General features: G+C 40.0%; 1 protein-coding gene across 1 annotated transcript in view; it reads left to right on the forward strand.

The window, feature by feature from the left end:
- The window catches only part of LOC138740011 (probable G-protein coupled receptor 139), a 136,323-nt gene that overhangs the window by 14,492 nt on the left and 104,249 nt on the right, over window positions 1-17,582 (forward strand). The window contains exon 2 of the mRNA XM_069892463.1: window positions 141-212. Coding sequence (XP_069748564.1) covers window positions 141-212 — 72 coding nt within the window. The remainder of the gene's footprint in view (window positions 1-140; window positions 213-17,582) is intronic.

Consider the following 17,582-nt stretch of genomic DNA (forward strand, 5'->3'; position numbering starts at 1 on the left):
CAGGCTGGACAAGCAGACAAGGAGAAAAAGGAATAAAGGGTCAATCTGATTGAGCTAGATGGGAAAAGCCAGATGAAGGCACAGGCTTGTTGGATGGAATAACGTGTGCTATAAGATAATTTTCACAAATATGTTTCCAGGATTGAAAGGATCCGTGGGCCCCCCTGGATTACTAGGCACACAGGGTGACCGAGGACCTCCTGGACAACCAGGTAAGCCCCTATCTTTCTCCCCTATCCCTCCCTCCCCCGACCTCCACTGCTCTGTGACAAAGTCAGTTCCGGACCCCTGGACACTGAACGCTCCACCCACAATGCACTGCTTGATTGACAGGTCCGCCAGGGCCCCCAGGACCTCAAGGCCCATTGCAGATCGTAAATGCTACCGGTCAAACTACTCCCACCTGCCCGTATCTCTCCCACCTTCTGTCCGATGCAATATCACAGACTAAATCCTCCCCAGCTCTTCCTCTTATTGTACTTGATATCACCCTGCTTAATTTGAAAGGTCCCGGCCTTAAACTTCAACTGGCCCTTTTCTACACACGAATGCTACCTTGCCCATTGAACTTCCCCCAGTATCTCATTGCTTTCTCAAGATTCCAGTGCTGCTCCAACATTCTGGACGTAGCTCTTCTGCACCCTCTCCAAAGTCTCCACATCCTCCTTGTACTGCGGCAACGAAAACTGCACGCAACACCCCAGCTACACTGTTAAAGTATCCTGATCATTCATACATGACCTATTTTAATTGAACCAGCACAGGGCTGGATAACCTGCAGTTACATGGTATTATATATTTGAACAACAATGACGTTTATACTCGGTTTTCCATGTTTCAGCAGTTCTATTAATTCAACCACGAACTAACTTCACAGCCACTTGACTTTAACACATGTAGCTTTAACCTGATACTTTCTCTATCCCCTTTCTATTCAGAATGCCAGAACCACCAACAAACTGGCTGTCACCTTTGACCTTCATTAGCTGCACTTGTAAGAATCCATCCTTAGTACCATTCCCTGAGTCCCGCTCTATGTCAAGCCCAGGTCATGTGCCTGAAAAATGGACAATTTTGAGCAGAAGATTACCTATTCAGAACCATTTGTTCTTTTCCGCCCTCCTTTTGTCCATTTCCTTGCTGCTTGGATTAAAAGATGGAGAATGACATAAAGAATTTACGCAGTCAACATAAACAGCGTTCATTCAGAAATGATAGAGTTTCATCCAACTGTTTGAGGGGTGACCTGGCTTTGCTTATTGCAAATGAGAACCAAGTGTGGAAAATAAAGGAAAAGCCAATGGGAATACCCTTTATGGTGTGTGGTTGCCTTTGGGAAAGGAAAGCTATGCGGTTCGATAAAGACAAGATTAGTGCCTTCCCTCAGGCACATCATAAGGAGACACTTTTCACTTGGTGCGGTATAATAGCCATCTGGAGAACATGAAAATGCTTCTCAGTTAGCAATGATGAGAATACCTAGGTAAAACTCCTCGCAGGTCTCGGTCATCATCATTTGAATACAGAGGCTAAATGTCCTGAAGATTGTTGCAAAAGAGTTCCCGGAAAATATTTTAGGAGTTTCAGGTGAGATGAAAAATAATCATGAAAATTTGCACAAAAATCTTGAAATGAACTAACATTAGTTCTTTTTTCTCAGTTTAGACATAAAGCACGATTACGGGGCCACAGTCACCAGCTACCCCTAATTACACCCAATTGACCTACAACCCCCGGTACGTTTTGAACAGTGGGAGGAAACCGGAGCCCCCAGAGGAAACCCACGCAGAGGGGGGAGGGGGGAAAGAATGTACAAACTCCTTACAGACAGCGTGGGATTCGAACCCCGGCCCCGATCGCTGGCACTGTAATGGCGTTTCGCTAAAACTGCACTAGCCATTACATTTCATTCAAAATGTTATGAGGAATGGCACTGTGTCTATAAATGCTGCTGTACCTATTAAAATAAAGGTAAACATCAAACTGAATTAGTTGTATTGCGTCTTGCAATACAGGAGGTAACTTTTCACAAAATCTTTTTATTTAATTAAACATTTATTTTATTTAGACATACAGCATGGTAACAGGCCATTTCATTCCACCCAATTAACCTACAACCACTAGTATGTTTTGAGTGGTGGGAGGAAACCGGAGCCCCGAGGAAAACCCACACAGACACAGGAAGAACCTACAGACAGCACAGGATTCGAACCCGGATCCCACTTGCTGGTGCTGTAACAGTGTGGCACTAACCGCTACGCCAATCGAGTCACCCATAAATCTCCTTTAAATGATCTAGTTATGAGAGAATCCTGGTGGAACAATGCAAAGCATCTCATAATCATCTTCTTGCACCTCCCTCAAAAGCCAATCTGATATCCTTACCTAAAGGTCTGATTGATTCTGTTTCCGTTACCACTGCTGGTAGTGAGCCCAGCTCATCAATACCTTTTCACTTCAAATAGCTGTTCCTCATGCCTGCTCCACCCTTCTCTCCCCATCATCATCCTTGTGGCTTTCAGCTTAAAACGTCTGGCCCCTGGACCTTCAGCCATCCGGTAATGAGAGATGATTATGCATAGCTCACCATCTCCAGATTTTTGGAGAGGAGGACTTAAGGGTGAGGGAGTCTTCCAAGCATGAGATGCAATAAAAGGCTTTGGAAAGATGGAGAAAAAGAGGCCAGCACCACTGAAGGTAAGTGTGGACCCTGAAATTCTATGGGCCTTTTTTTCTGGCTGAGAAGATGCAATATATTCTAGGAAGTCTGAACTAAAAGCAGCAAATGATGCAAGCACTCAGATCAGACAATAGCTATGGCAATAGCAACAGACTTGATGTTCATCAGGTTTCATTGTAACCTTTCATCATAAGTCATTCTGAAAAGGGTTGAAAAAGAATATGAATATTTCAGCAGACATGGACAAACTTGTGAACAAGCTCAGGTTCATGTATCACTCAAAAGCACCACTGGAAGGGGAAGGCAAAAATATGCCTTCATATGTTATTGCTAAGGCTTGCATGCAGATTGCAATGAGGAACACGGGCATGTAGGATGTTGAAGTCAAATAATGTTTTGTTTGTACCCACTAAACGTTCTGATAAGCTCTGTAGTGATAGAATGCTAGAACTACTAGAGGGAGTCAGCAACTAGGTTGTTGCAGCTGCAGTTGGATTCAAGATGGATGCCTCTACACAGTCCTGAGTGAGTTCTTTAGCTAATAAAGTATAGTTTAAAAGTTTAAAAGAGCCCAAGTTTCTTTATTACAATAAAAGAAGCATCATAAGCTCTACTGTTTACTTTATTGCTTATGAAGACAAGCATGGTAAATGCCCTTTCACTGTCCTATTTACCTGTGCCGCCACATTCAGAGACACATGGAGTAACTCACCAACATCTTTCTGTCCATCAACACAACCGAGGATTCTACCATTTACACTATATGTCCTAACAATACAGTATGTGACTTTCTATCATGTATAAGGTAACACATGTCTGGATGAAATGAGAGTTTATTGTTTTGTGTGTGTGTGTGTGTGTGTGTGTGTGTGTGTGTGTGTGTGTGTGTGTGTGTGTGTGTGTGTGTGTGTGTGTGTGCGTGTGTGCGTGCGTGCGTGCGTGCGTGCGTGCGTGCGTGCGTGCGTGCGTGCGTGCGTGCGTGCGTGCGTGCGTGCGTGTGTGTGTGTGTGTGTGTGTGAGAGAGAGAGAGAGAGAGAGAGACAGAGTCTACGCTGGTTTGCATGCGCGTGTGCATTGTCAAGAGAAACGCTATTTTGTCTTGTCATATTTGCACAATCAGATGATAATGAACTTGAACTTAAACTCAGGAACTTTTGTTGCAATTTCATGACCCAATCAGCCTCATCTTAGAATTGAAAACCCTGACATTCATAGTCCTGAGTATTTTGAGAAAGGATACGTCTGAGTGTGGTAGTTGCTGGGCAATCTCTTTGTTCTCTGCCATGTGAAATGATACAAGAATCCTCCTCAACCACCTTTTTACCTGAGTCACATTCAGATGAAGAGGCACCGTGAACATGGCCTTGGTGTGCCAATTCCAGGGAACAAGGAGGTAGAGGCATCAATCATGTTCATGGTGTGAAAAGTAGCCAAAGTGCTGTTTCTGCTGAAGGTAATGAGCAGCTAATAATGGCTGTCCAGAGAAAGCAGATGCGAGACTTGTGGGAGAGAAGGTGGTGGGGTTGGGGGGGGGGGGGGGGGTGGCGTTGGTGTCTGTTAGAATACAAAGGAAGGTCAGTTCCTGCAAGAGATTGCAGACAAGGCCAACTTGATAAAAAATCGTGAAAGAACAGGGATATGTGACAAAGCATCATACCAAATAAAGATGAGAATAAATAAAGGTAGGGAGTAGTAAAATAAGGGTAGTGGGAGAAGTAAACAAAGGTGAGCTTTGTTAAATTAACATATCAATTACTCAGTTAACTAACCAATTAAACTAATGGAGGAGTGGTTATTAACACAAATAAAAAAGGTTTGCCTTTCTGAAGGACACCCACTCTTGCAAAAATGTTGAATAAAAAGGTTATTCACTTCTGACTCTGCAAAATTATTTAATCAGTGAGCTGTGTTTCTCACAATAGGAGACAAAGATATAGTGATGACATTTAGGGCCTGAGCCCTTCAAGGAAAAAGCAGAATGCAGCATTTATTTTCATAAAGCTTAGCTTGTGGCTAACGGAAGTAAAAGAATTTTCAAAGGCCAAGACCCATACCTTGAATCACGCTTACAATCCATTGAACAGCATTGATGCTCACCTCTCTACGCAAACAGGCTACAGCAGGCAGGGGAAGCCTCTTCAAAATCCTCCAAATTCACTGGCCAGGTGAGGGAACACTGAGACCGACTATGCTGTTGCTCTTGAATGGATTACCTCATCCGTATGCCCAACATCAGATCCCCAAGAAAATAACATCACTTTCTACGCTGGAATAGGGAAAATATTCTTGAAAAAATGCAGCATCCAAAGGAAGGGGTGGGAACATGTGACCGATTTTAGTAACTGAAGCAAACATTGTATCAAATACTAAAGTTGAGTTTCTGTTTCCCTTTTATTCCATAAAATTGCATTTAATGATGCCAAATAATTGCAAAAATACACCAATGTTTCATAAAAATGAAATAATACTCAAAAGCATTGCAGTGGGTTACGACTGGGATACCTGATGAAGAATAAATCTGAATTTAAAGGGAGGTGTTTTACAGTTGATCACTTTCAGTTTTATTAGAATGGTAAAGGAAGCTTTCTGCCATTCAGAGTGGTTAAAGTATTGATCTGACAAGCCACTGAGTCTATAGCCTCATTTAAACTTCAGCACCTGGGTCACCCTCCTGGTTTTCATTTTCCACTGGTCCCTTAACCAGTTAATTCTCTGTTAATTCCTGGAACAAGGTGCCTGTGGAAAAGGAGCTATAGAAACAGTTTTTTTTTGAGTAATTTTATGGGCTGTAAATTGGACCTATGTGTACATATTCTTTGTGCATAAAACCAACTTTTATCAAGTTGTATCACATTAGCAGATCAAATCATCCTTATTGGGAAATTGACCTGCACACACTGTGTGCATTTAACCTCAATGTATCTGACTCTAAGCAGGCATCACTTGCATAGATGATAACATTAATTTGTGCACATTGACCATTATTATTACCGAAGTAAAGTTAGGCATCAACGTGCATCTTATGAACCTTTTTTAGAAGTCTCAAACAAAACAAGGAGCGAATTCCACAGCAGATCAGAAAATTAATATGAATTAAAGCGTCCCGAATGTGATGTTGAAATATGACTCATTTTCCAATCCTCACTAGATATGCACAAGCATCACACCTTTACAGCATTTTCATGATATGCCAGATGTGATCACTGCCGATTTGGTCAGTCCTCACTTTGAAGGGACATATGCACATTTGTGGCAGAGAACACAACTGGCTCGTGGCATTACTGTCTGGTACAGAGGTGGCAATGCTCAGGACAAGAAAAAACTCCAGAGGGTTGTTAACTCAGCCTGTGACATCATCGACACCAGACTTCACTCCATCAAGGACATCAACATGATCCTCAGGGACGCCCAGCACCCAGGGCATTCCCTCTTCACTCTGCTACCATCAGGAGAAAGGTACAGAAGATGACTACTCAGCGGCACAAGGACAGCTTCTTCCCCACTGCCATCAGAATCCTGAATGATCAATGAACCAAAGTCACTGCCATTCTTTGACTTTTCAATCATTATTTTTATTTAATTTTGGAAGGTGGTTTAGATAGGTTGTGATGCTTCTGCAAAACAAGGAATTTTGTGGCTTGTTCATGACAATAAGTTCTGATTCTGATCCTAAACTTGATTGCCCAGGAGATGGCGGCATGCACTGAAGCTTATCCAGTCAAGTGGCATGCACCTGTCCCCATATTTTTCCTTCTCCTTCATGGCGATCATTTCTGCTGCTGGCCTTCTCCTTCTACGTAGAGCCATTCTTTATTTTGATTACCTTCCCACCAGTCAGCTTGGCAATAGAAATGGCAGGTGCGAACACTGCACACAGTTCCCAAGTGGAACCGCAGGGGTACCATCTTAGCCAAGTTAATTGGTGTGAAAATTGCAGCAAGGCTACTTTTACCATATGATTAATGTTGGTCTCCTTTCTTGGGGAAGGATTGACTGCCTTTTAAGGCAATGCGCAGGAGGTTGATTCCGGAGATGAGGGGTTTAGCCTATGAGGAGAGATCAAATCACATGGGACTCTAATCACTGAAATTCAGAAGGATGAGGGAGGAACTAACAGAAACGTAAAAAAAATGAAAGGGCTAGTTAAGATTGAGGCAGGAAAGTTGTTTGCATAGGTAAGTGAGACAGGAACTAGGGGAGCTGACCTCATGAATTGGAGAAGAAGATTTAAGATGGAGGTGAGGGGAAAATGCTTTGTCCAGTGTATTGTGAGATTTAAGTCAATGTATTGTTTGGTGGGTTCACAAAGAAACGAGTCCAGACACAGGCTAATAAACAAAGGATGATCTTTATTGAACACACGGGGAAACCATAATAGGGAAGTCACAAATTAATTCTTGATATTAAAATGATACAGACATTCAAAGCAATATATGCATTCACATGAGATACACAGATCACCAATACCAGTGGTCGCCTTTTCTCTCTTTAATACACGTGCTGTAACATACGGTTACTAGCACACTCTTATAAGACAGGGATCTCAACACACTCCCGAATCCCTGTACCAATGGGGTGCAGCTCAATGTTAAGTATTCCCATGGGCAGATGTCTCCAGTGTTTCCTTTGAGTTGGTCCAGTTAACAAGGTTGTCCATTGTCCCCAGCTCTGTTTGTACTAGTAATTGAGCTGCTGATGGGAGCTATTATTTTTTTTAAACTTTATTTATTCGTTCAAAATACAGATAGTAAATAACATACACAACAATGAACCATAAACATGAACGTTATATTTTATAGAATAAAAAGAAAAGAAAAGAAAAGAAAAGAACCCCCCCCCCCCCTTCAGCCAGCTCTCCTTAGGAGAGCCATAAAGAGAGGAAAAAAAATTAAGGAAAAATTAAACATACATATTAAGATCTAATCAACTTAAATCAAAATGTAAATATTCTGAATATAACAACCACTTACTAATAAAAAAACTATAGTTATCACGCGAAACATATGTAATTTTTTCAATTATTAAACAATACTTCATCTCATTATGCCATCTATTAATATCAATCATATTTGTATCTTTCCATGTGCTAGCAATACATTTTTTCGCTACAGATAATGCTAAATATACAAAAGCAAGTTGAAATTTATCTAATCCCAAACCTTTCAGAGGTTGCAAACTGTCCAATAAAAATACTGTCGGATCTAAAGGTATTTTAATCTTATACAGGTATTCTAAAAACAATTGAATTTTCTTCCAGAAAGATTATATATATATATATATATATATATATACAAGACCAGACAGCATGAAAAAAAGTTGCAACAGAATTATCACATCAAAAACACAAATCTGATTCATGAAAACCATACTTTTTTTAGTTTTTCAGGTGTTAACTATAATTGATGTTAAAAATTATAATTAATCATTGCATAGCGTGCATTTATCAGTATAGTTACGCTATCATAACAAATATCTAACCAATCATCCTTGGAAAAAATAAAACCAATATCCACTTCCCATTTACCTTTGGATTTATCCCAACCCTTTTTATCCATACCATCCTATAATACTTAATACATAGATGAAATATAACCCTTCTCTGGTACCTTCATAAGAAAAATCTCAAATTCAGTCATTTCAAGTAAAATCATATCTCTACCAAACACATGTTTTACCAAAGATCGAATTTGACAATAAAGAAACAAAGAATTCTTATCAATATCATAGCTGTCCCTCATCTTTATGCTTAATCGGATTGTTTAAACCTCGAACATCAAATGTAGCAAACCTCAACTTTGACATATCTACTAATATTAGTAAAGACCAATAATATCTTTATATGAAAACTCAAATCAACGTATATAGGCCCTCCAATAGGAGAAAAAAAATCACAAATTAAAAGCTAGATAAAATGAAAATAAAAAAATAATTTAAAAAAAATTCTTAAAACTACCAAAAGGTAGTAATCCCTAAACAAAATTTGAGTGTGGATCACTCACCAGTGGCTGATGACTAATAGAACCTAGAACAAATCTCTCCCTCCCCAGCTGAACAAAAAATAATCTCGAAATATCATAATAACATGTAAAGTAAAATAAGAATAAGAAGATTCTTCTATTCATCCAAGAAATTCCAAACTCAGAGATCCCATTTCAAAAGAAGTTGGAATCTTTCCATTCCCGTTTTTCTCATTTCTGCCATTTCTTCCGTTTCCTGAACAACCAGATTTTTCTTTAGGAGACAATGGTGGACTGCGTCTTTGTCCTCTTATATCTGGCAATGAATCAGCAAAAATCATTGCTTCATGATCATTCTCAAAAAACCGAGATTGATAGTTTCCATGAAACACCTTCAGCACTGCCGGATAGCGAAAAGTAGACTTATAACCTTTACGCCACAAAACTTCTTTAACTGGATTAAATCGACGTCGACGTTGAATGACCGCTTGACTCAAATCAGGATTTTAAAAAACTCTGCTATTCTGAATCAATAACGGAATTTGTCGTTTTCTCGCATTTTGCACTGCAAGTCAAAGTATTGCTTCTCTATCCAAATAATTCAAACATCGAATTATTACAGATCTCACTGGTTGACCAGGTGAAGGTGTTCTTCTTAAAACTCTATGAGCTCTTTCCAGTACCAAGCCTTCAGAAAAAAATTCTTGCCCTAATACTTGTGGGATCCAGTCTTTAAAAAAACAAAGAGGATCTTGTTCTTCCATACCTTCTGGCAAACCAACAATTTTCACATTATTCCTTCTACTTTGATTCTCCAAATAGTCTATTTTCCTCTCCAGCTCCTCCTCACATTCTCGCAATTCTAAAACGGATTTTTCAACCTTCAACACTTTTTCTGTATTAGAAGCCACTTGCTGCCTACATTCCAAAAAAGCAGACTGAAATTTTTTTAAATCTTCACAAGATGCTTCCACACGTGCTTTAACTGTATTGAATTCTGAACTTGTACTAACATTCTTTTGAGCCAGCTCTTGCATTATAGGCTGAATGACAGCATTTAACTGCTTATATTGTAGCTCAGAAAAGCTCAGCCCTGCTTTCTCTGATGTAGTGGGAGAACCAGGTAACTACAGCTCCTGCTGCAATGCAACAAAAGGCATTTTAACAGTTTTACTGCGAGTCTGGACTCCCAGCGACGGCAGCCTGACTTCCTCAGGGGGTCGACGCTGGCCTCGCCCTGCAGCTCAATGTTTTTCCACAAAATCACAGATGAGATCGATATCTTCAGGTTGGAGTGTTGTCTGAAGCATTTCAGACAATGGAGTCGTCTTCCTGCATGCTCCCTCCATTAAAATCAAAAGGCTGCCAGAATCGGGATCCACTTCTTTGGAACACACACCTTCCTCCAGAGAATGGGTAATTCCAGTGCTATCTTTCACTTGGTGAGTAGTAGACATTTTCTTTTTCAGCTCCCACAGGCAGTCTTTGTGGTTTAGGCCCTAAGGAAGTTAAACCTGAAGCTGTAGCAAGTTGTTTAGGCCCCAAATCTTCAACACTTCGAAAATATAACTTCTGCATTTGAGGTTTAATCTTCTTACCATTAATGGCCATAACAGTACCTTAATACTTTAAACTAAAATTTAAAAAGTTTAAACTTGAAAACAAAGGGTTAAAAACGGGTACTTAAAAGTCCAGCCAGAGAGGTCGAGATCTCACGTCCAGACTCTACGCCATCTTGCCACGTCCCCTGGTGGGAGCTATTCGGCAGGATACAGACATAAAGGGGTTCAAGTTGAGCCAGGTGGAACACAAAATCAAACTTTTTGCACATTTGACAGACCCTGAGAGGGTCGTTGGCCAGGCTGAGGACCACACTGGGAAGGTCTCGGGGTATAAAGTATATCTGGGCAAAAGTGAGGTTATGCCTTTGGCAAACGGGGATTATAGACAATATTAACAGAGAAGTCCATTTAAATGGGCGCAAGAAGACATTATATATCTGCGGATAATAATTGACAAAAATTTGTGCAATTTAGACAAACTTTGCTAAATCCCTTTGCTCTGGAAGATTGTGGAGGACTTTGCTAGATTCTGCCTCTAACGCTGGTGGGAAGAGTTAACTGTGTCAGAATGAAGATGATGCCAAGACTCCAGTATCTTTTTCAATTGTTACCCATTCTGTTGCCCCAGGGCTTTTTTAAGACCCTCAACAAATGCTTCAGGAGGTTCCTGTGGAGCAGTAAGGTGGGTAGATTCTCATGGAAAAGTTGACGTGGGTCTATAATTTGGGGAATTTAAAATTATCTGATATTTTAAAAATATTATTAAACAGCCTGGGCAAGGTTATTTGCCTCACTCTTTGAGGAGGGGCCCTCCTGGGCACAAATAAGACTACATGTGGTCAGTGAAAAGATAGCAGGAAAGTTTATATACAAATGGGACACTGAATTAATTTCAAAGAGAACAGATAGCCCCACACTAAAGCATGTACTTCAGATGTGGCAAAGAGTAAATCAATGTATTGGATTTAAGGTGGGGGTTATCTCCCAAAACTCCTTTGACCCAGGACAACTTCATACCCTTGACTCTGGGTAATAAGTTCCTGGACACCTGGTGCCAGAAGGGATCAGGCATCTCGAGGATTGTTACAAACAAAGGCAGCTCATGTCATTCGAGCAGCTGAGGAACAAATACAATTTGTCTAATAGAACATTCTTCTGCCATCTGCAAATAAGATCTTTCTTAAGGGAAAAATTGGGATCATCTATGACCCTACCTAGATGTAGTAATGTGGAGATTCTAATTTGGCAGGAGAATCTCTAAGATGCATTACATATTCCAAAGTGAGGGCCTGAAGATGGGCTTACACAGATCGAGGGAGCGAAGGGAGTCAGACTTGGGCACAACAATCAATGAAGAGTGGTGCTTGGACAGCTTGACTGGAATCATCAATGCCAGGTACAGGATGGTGTAAAACAATTTCTGGCATGAGCTGTAGCTCACACCACAAAATGACATCAATCAAAGCCATAAATTTCAGAAATGTGCTTTAGGTGTGGTGTGGAGATTGGAAACATGTCAACTCCACCTGGTTATGTACAAAGGTGAGACCCTACTGGGAGGACCTTGAGGACTTTCTTAAAAAAATTACAAAAGTGGATTTTCCACAGGATCTGGAGTTGTATCTTCTGGGAGATATTGGTGATGTGAGATTTAGAGTGTCCAAATACCAAATCCAGTTCATGAAGGTCATCCTGTCAGTAGCAAGAAGTGTACAGTGATTTAGTGGAAGTCTGACTCCCAACTAAATACCACACAATGGAATATGGAAATGCAGAGTTGTGTTCCCCTGAAGACAGGCAGCAAGTAAATTTACTTTTAAATTTAATTTTAATTTTAAAATATGTATATTTCAAAATGTGAGGCAGACAAGGTTAGCACCTCAGTCATCACATGGGATTGTAATATTATGGCACATGTTAGAGAATAGGCAGGATGAGGCATCTGGGGATAACTCATGCTGCTGATGTGAGAGAAGTGGAGGGGAAAATAGCACTTCAGATTCGGGTCAGATTCAACTTCTCAATATCCATCGCTTTGAACTTGACCAAGTTAAATTCCTTCTGCCATTCTTTTCTTAGTTGAACTTGATCCTATTGGAACCTTTGTCCTCCTCCCTTACTTTCTGCAATTCCACCAATCTTGGTGTCATCCTCAAACCTACTCATCATGCCACCTACATTCTCATCCAAAACGACAGGGCTCAGGGGAGTCTCGTAAAGCAGAAGGAGCTGGGATACAAGTACATTGTTCCCCGAAAGGGGCAATACACATAGTGAAGAAGGTGAAAGGCATGGCTGCCTTCATCAGATGGTACACTGTGGGCAAGAGTCAGGATGTCAGGGTACAGCTGTATGTGAGACCGCACCTGGAATATTGTGGTAACCATACAATAAGAACAACTAGAGAGGGTGCAGAAAAGATTCACAAGGATATTGCTTGAATGAATAGGCTTGAATTGGACAGATAGGCTGGGAAAAGTGATGCTGCAGTGAAGGAGGCTGAGTGGTGTCTTCATATGGATTCTCCACCTTTAATGGAGGGGCAGCGTTCCACCACCGAGTGGTGCTGCTGCACTCCTGTTTGGAGGACACATTACCTGCCAATCAAGGTCAAAGACTTGCCCCAAACCATCAAGATGACCCTTCCAACTGGCCCAGATGAATCACCTCAGTTCACTCCTGCTGAGCCCCTGCACTTGGCTTTGAGTAACCAACCACACTGACCCTTATGATTGGCCCCCCAGCTTTTCCCCCAGATCTATAAAGGACCATGTGCCTCTTTGTTCTGCCTGTTTGGACTCCTCGTGGCATATATCACCTTCTGTACTGAGTTGGGGTGAATCTCGAGGCTAGGTAGCAGAGCCATGTCCATACTGGTCAAAGGGTGGGGGCACGTAATATCACCTTGATCTGATTGTTGAATGTGTATACCTTTGTAACTTCCCCAGTTTCTGTCGGTTTCCCCCTCGTCATCCAAAAATGTATATTTACCCCCTGTGTATTGTGTATGTGTATGTGTAGAAGTTTGCTTGACATATCGACCGTGTTGTCTCAATTCCATCCCTGAAATAAATGTGTCCTTTGTACCTGCACTTTGGTCTGGTTCTTAACCTGTGGACCCACATGAACCCAAACAACACCACTTGATCCATTCTGTCCTTTTCCTCCAGAAGGGGAGATTAAAATGAGAGGACAAGTTTTGGTTGAGAGGGAAAAAAAATTGGAGTGGACCAGAGAGGCAGATTGTTCACAACAGAGAGTACTGGATACCTAGAATTAGCTGTCAGAGGTGGTTCCAATGACAATGTATAAAAAGTCTGTGGATAGGAAAGATTCAGAGGGATATGGGCCAATGCAGGCAAATGGGACCAGCAGACCAGGTCAGGATGGCATTTTGGTTGGCGTTGATGAGATGGTTTGAGGGGCCTGTTTATTCTGATTCTCCAGTCTTTGTTTTACAACTTAATTTTACACCAGCCATATCAACCTTAACAAACTTGTGACTTTCTCATCTATGCTGCTCAGGTGCTCAAAAGAAATGTACTTTCTATGCATTTTTTTTCTGTTTTTAAGAGCATAAATCACCTGAAACCTAAAACTAACCTCCAGCAGTACCCCCATCAAAGGTTTAAAACATTGATAATTATGGAGGTAGGTCATCTGGACGTGGTTCTCTTACCTTTGAAATTGGTTGCATTCTTACTGGTTGAATGATGACTACCAACCCTTAACTGCTAATGAGCAGAGTCACCCCAGGCCTTTCAAGTATGCCACTGTCAATTGTAATGTTTGGTTGTTTAACTTTTCAGCAGGCTCCAGCCTCATGACCAGCAGCAAACTGTAGGGAAGGGAGGTTCATATCCTCGGTCATCTTTTGAGACCTATTTTCGATGCAAGGCTGGCTCATTTCCCAGCATCAGAGCCATCCAAGTGTAACTTCCACTGTGCAGAGTTGGGGTGGGAGGGACTTAGACTAGAACTAGCCCATTCATGAAAGCACTGAATAAATTTCATTTGCAGAAATTAAAGAAAGGTGGTGGTATGGCTTTTCATAGATTTTATTAATGGGCCGTTAATATTTGATAATTTAATGGCTGTATTATTCTGACCATCCTGAATGCTCTCATTGGACAGGTTTGGGATTGAAATCCATACAGAGGTATTCATTCACTTCCTTATTGGGAGCTGCTCTTCCTTTTCCAATTTTGAAGATTAGTAGATATACCTTTAACCCAATACTTAAACATACATTACGGATCTGGTTTCAATTTCGCAAATTTTTTGATTTAATAAAGTTTAGTTTATCAAGTACTATTTATCACAACTATATTTTTTCATCATCTATAATGGATCAAGCCTTTTCTTTATGGAAAAACAAAGAAATTGTCTATTTTTCAGATCTGTTTATAGATGAATATTTAATTTATTTTGATATAATATCTAACAAATATAATATACCGAAGTCACATTTTTTTAGATATTTCCAAGTTAAAAGTTTTTAAGATATTTCCTAACTTTCATGTATCATATCAATCTGATTTGGTTGACACTCTTTCTCATTTGAATCCTTCCCATCAGGGTTTAACAGGTAATATTTACAATAATTTATTAAAATTGGAATCAATCTCTAATGAGAAAATAAGAGGAGACTGGGAATTGGAAGTTCAGTCACTTCTCCCAGAGGAACTTTTGGAAAAGATTTCTGGAATGGTTAATACCTCTTCATTATGTGCCTGACATGCATTTATTCAGTTTAAAGTGGTACACCGGGTTCATAAGTCGAAAAGCAATTTGGCCCATATCTTTCCTAATGTTAGTCCTAGGTGTGATAGATGTAAATCACAAGTGGCCACACTAATACACATGTTTTGGTCTTGCTCTGCATTGGAGAAGTATTGGATGGATATTTTCAAGATTTTGTCAATTATACTGGGTATTAGATTGCAACTAACCCATTGACTGCTATTTTTGGAATTGTAGATCCAGAGATGGGTTGGGTTCCTTCTTCTGCACATTGGATTGGAGCATTTACTGCACTGTTGGCCAGAAGAGCCATTTTATTTAAATGGGAAGATCCTACTTTGATGCAATGGTTCTCTCAAGTTATGTCATGTTTGAGTTTAGAAAAAAATAGAAGTTGCACTTTTGATACCCTCTGTAAAGTTTGAAAAGATTTGGCGTCCTTTTATAAACTATTTTCGAATGAGTTAATTGGTATTTTGACTTCACCTTCCAGACTGTTTTGGATTTCTGTTGGGTTTTTTTTACTTCCAAAGACCAGATAAATAGTTGTACTGATCAGTTGTAGTGAACTCTCAGTTTAGGCTTCCCAGCCCTTTTGTTGTTGTTGTTGCTGTGTTTTGTTTATTTTGGTAGGTCCGGTGGGGTTTTAATAACATTTTTTTTTCTCCTTTTTGAATATTCCAAATTGAGTAGAATGGGATAATATTGTTCAAAATGTTATAATGTTGCCTGTTGTATTATGTATTGTAATATATCGATGTTTCTGTTTTTACTATTCAATTCTGTATTCGATTCTCCTCATGTATTGTTTACTCTAATATGTTTAATAAAAAGATTGAAGAAGAAAGATTGAAAATACTGAAATAACTTTGATAGCTGTGGCTATCGGCCCTGTGGCCGAGCTGCCTCTCAAAGTACAATGAATATTTTCAACATTCAGAAATATTCAATATAAAATATATCCAAGCTACTTTATAGATAGAATTGAATATACTTTAGTAACAATAAAATAACATTGAAAACCTCAAATAATCGAAAAGTTGCCTTTCTCCCTCACAAATTGTCTTTCCTCTCCCTTCAACTCTTGCCACAGGTTGTTCTGAGTGATTCCCCAGCATAAATGCAAGGGGTGGGGGGGGGGGGTCATTGCAAGTTTACCCTCTATCACTGCACAGCTTGAGGAGCCCTTTATTGGTGTGTGAACAATCACCAGATAGCTTAGCCTATCTCTACTCATGCATTCATACATAGGAATCTCAAATATAATGGCATTCATTCAGAAAAATGCTGATTGCTTGCAGATTCTGCGTCCTTAGCTCCAGTCGTGACATATCCTGCTCCAGGCCGGTTAGAACTTCCTCCTGGTTTAATCACTGCTTTCAAAGTAAAATGAAACAACATTTAAAAAAAGTACATTGATCTGACCTTTTGATCATGCAGGCATATGATTAAAAATTAGAGCACAAAATAATCACCAGTAAAAATGATAGTTCTCCATCTACCATGAGACCAGATCCCAGCATTCAGTCTTGCTGTAATTGAGACATTAAAATGTTGGCTCCAACAACAATCTTGTCAAATGAATGAGAGTGGAAATCCAAACCAAACCAAAGGTCTCATTTCAATTAGGCACAGAGATATCATATTTCATAAATGTGGAGCTATTAATGCCAACACTTTATTTTGAGATGTGTAAACCAGTGTCATGGGATTCAGGAATTAAGCTTAGTTTCATTCGGCTTTCTTCATATATGGGTGCCTTCACTTTGCCAAATTTCCAAATGTTGAAAAGGATTTTGAGAAGGAATTCAATGTACGTTAAAGTTTTGTTCATATTTAATATGATCCACTTTTCAAGCCAAAGCAACACAAACCATTACAAAACATTAATCACTCTCATAGAGAAAGAACAGCAAATTCTACAACAGTCAATTGACAAACCAGCAACCAAAACATTTCCCATTTAACTAATGGTGATTCAAACCATCTTTTTTAATCATTAAAGATTGGATACCTTGCTTAAAGGCACTTGATTGAAAATCTGTGTACTAACAATTGAATGGTGATAGATTATCTATCCCAATGGAACGTCCAGAAACCATGTCCTCCGATTGATCTGGAGGACCTCGAATATAATAAGATGATGACTGATCAGATTTTGGGTTCAAATCCATTTTCCCACCTGTTCTCCATTACTCCTAATTCCCACCATGGCCTCCATCCACCAATCAGTCATCAGAAATATGTCTATCTGGGACTTGAATACCATTAGCTTCCACAGCTTTCTGGGGTGGAGAGTTCCAGAGATTCATAACTCTCTCCCCCCCCCCCACCCCAAGAGAAGAATTTCCTAGTCATCTTCAACTTAGATGGGAGACCTCTGATTCTGAAACATTGTCCTTGATTCATCCCCTGAGTGAGGTTGCCAAGCACCCTCATAATCTTAAATATTTCAATAAGACCAATCCTGTGAATTTCAATCCTAGCTGCTCAACCCATCCTTAAAAATCAATCCATTCATCACAGAATTGGAACCAGGAAGCATTCACTTATATAGCGTTGATTACCTGTCACTTATGAGGAATACATAAAATTGTTGGAGAAACTCAGCAGGTCCCGCAGCATCTGTAGGAAGTAAAG

This window comes from Narcine bancroftii, chromosome 7 (assembly GCF_036971445.1).
Source record: "Narcine bancroftii isolate sNarBan1 chromosome 7, sNarBan1.hap1, whole genome shotgun sequence".
In the NCBI taxonomy this organism is placed as follows: Eukaryota; Metazoa; Chordata; class Chondrichthyes; order Torpediniformes; family Narcinidae; genus Narcine; species Narcine bancroftii.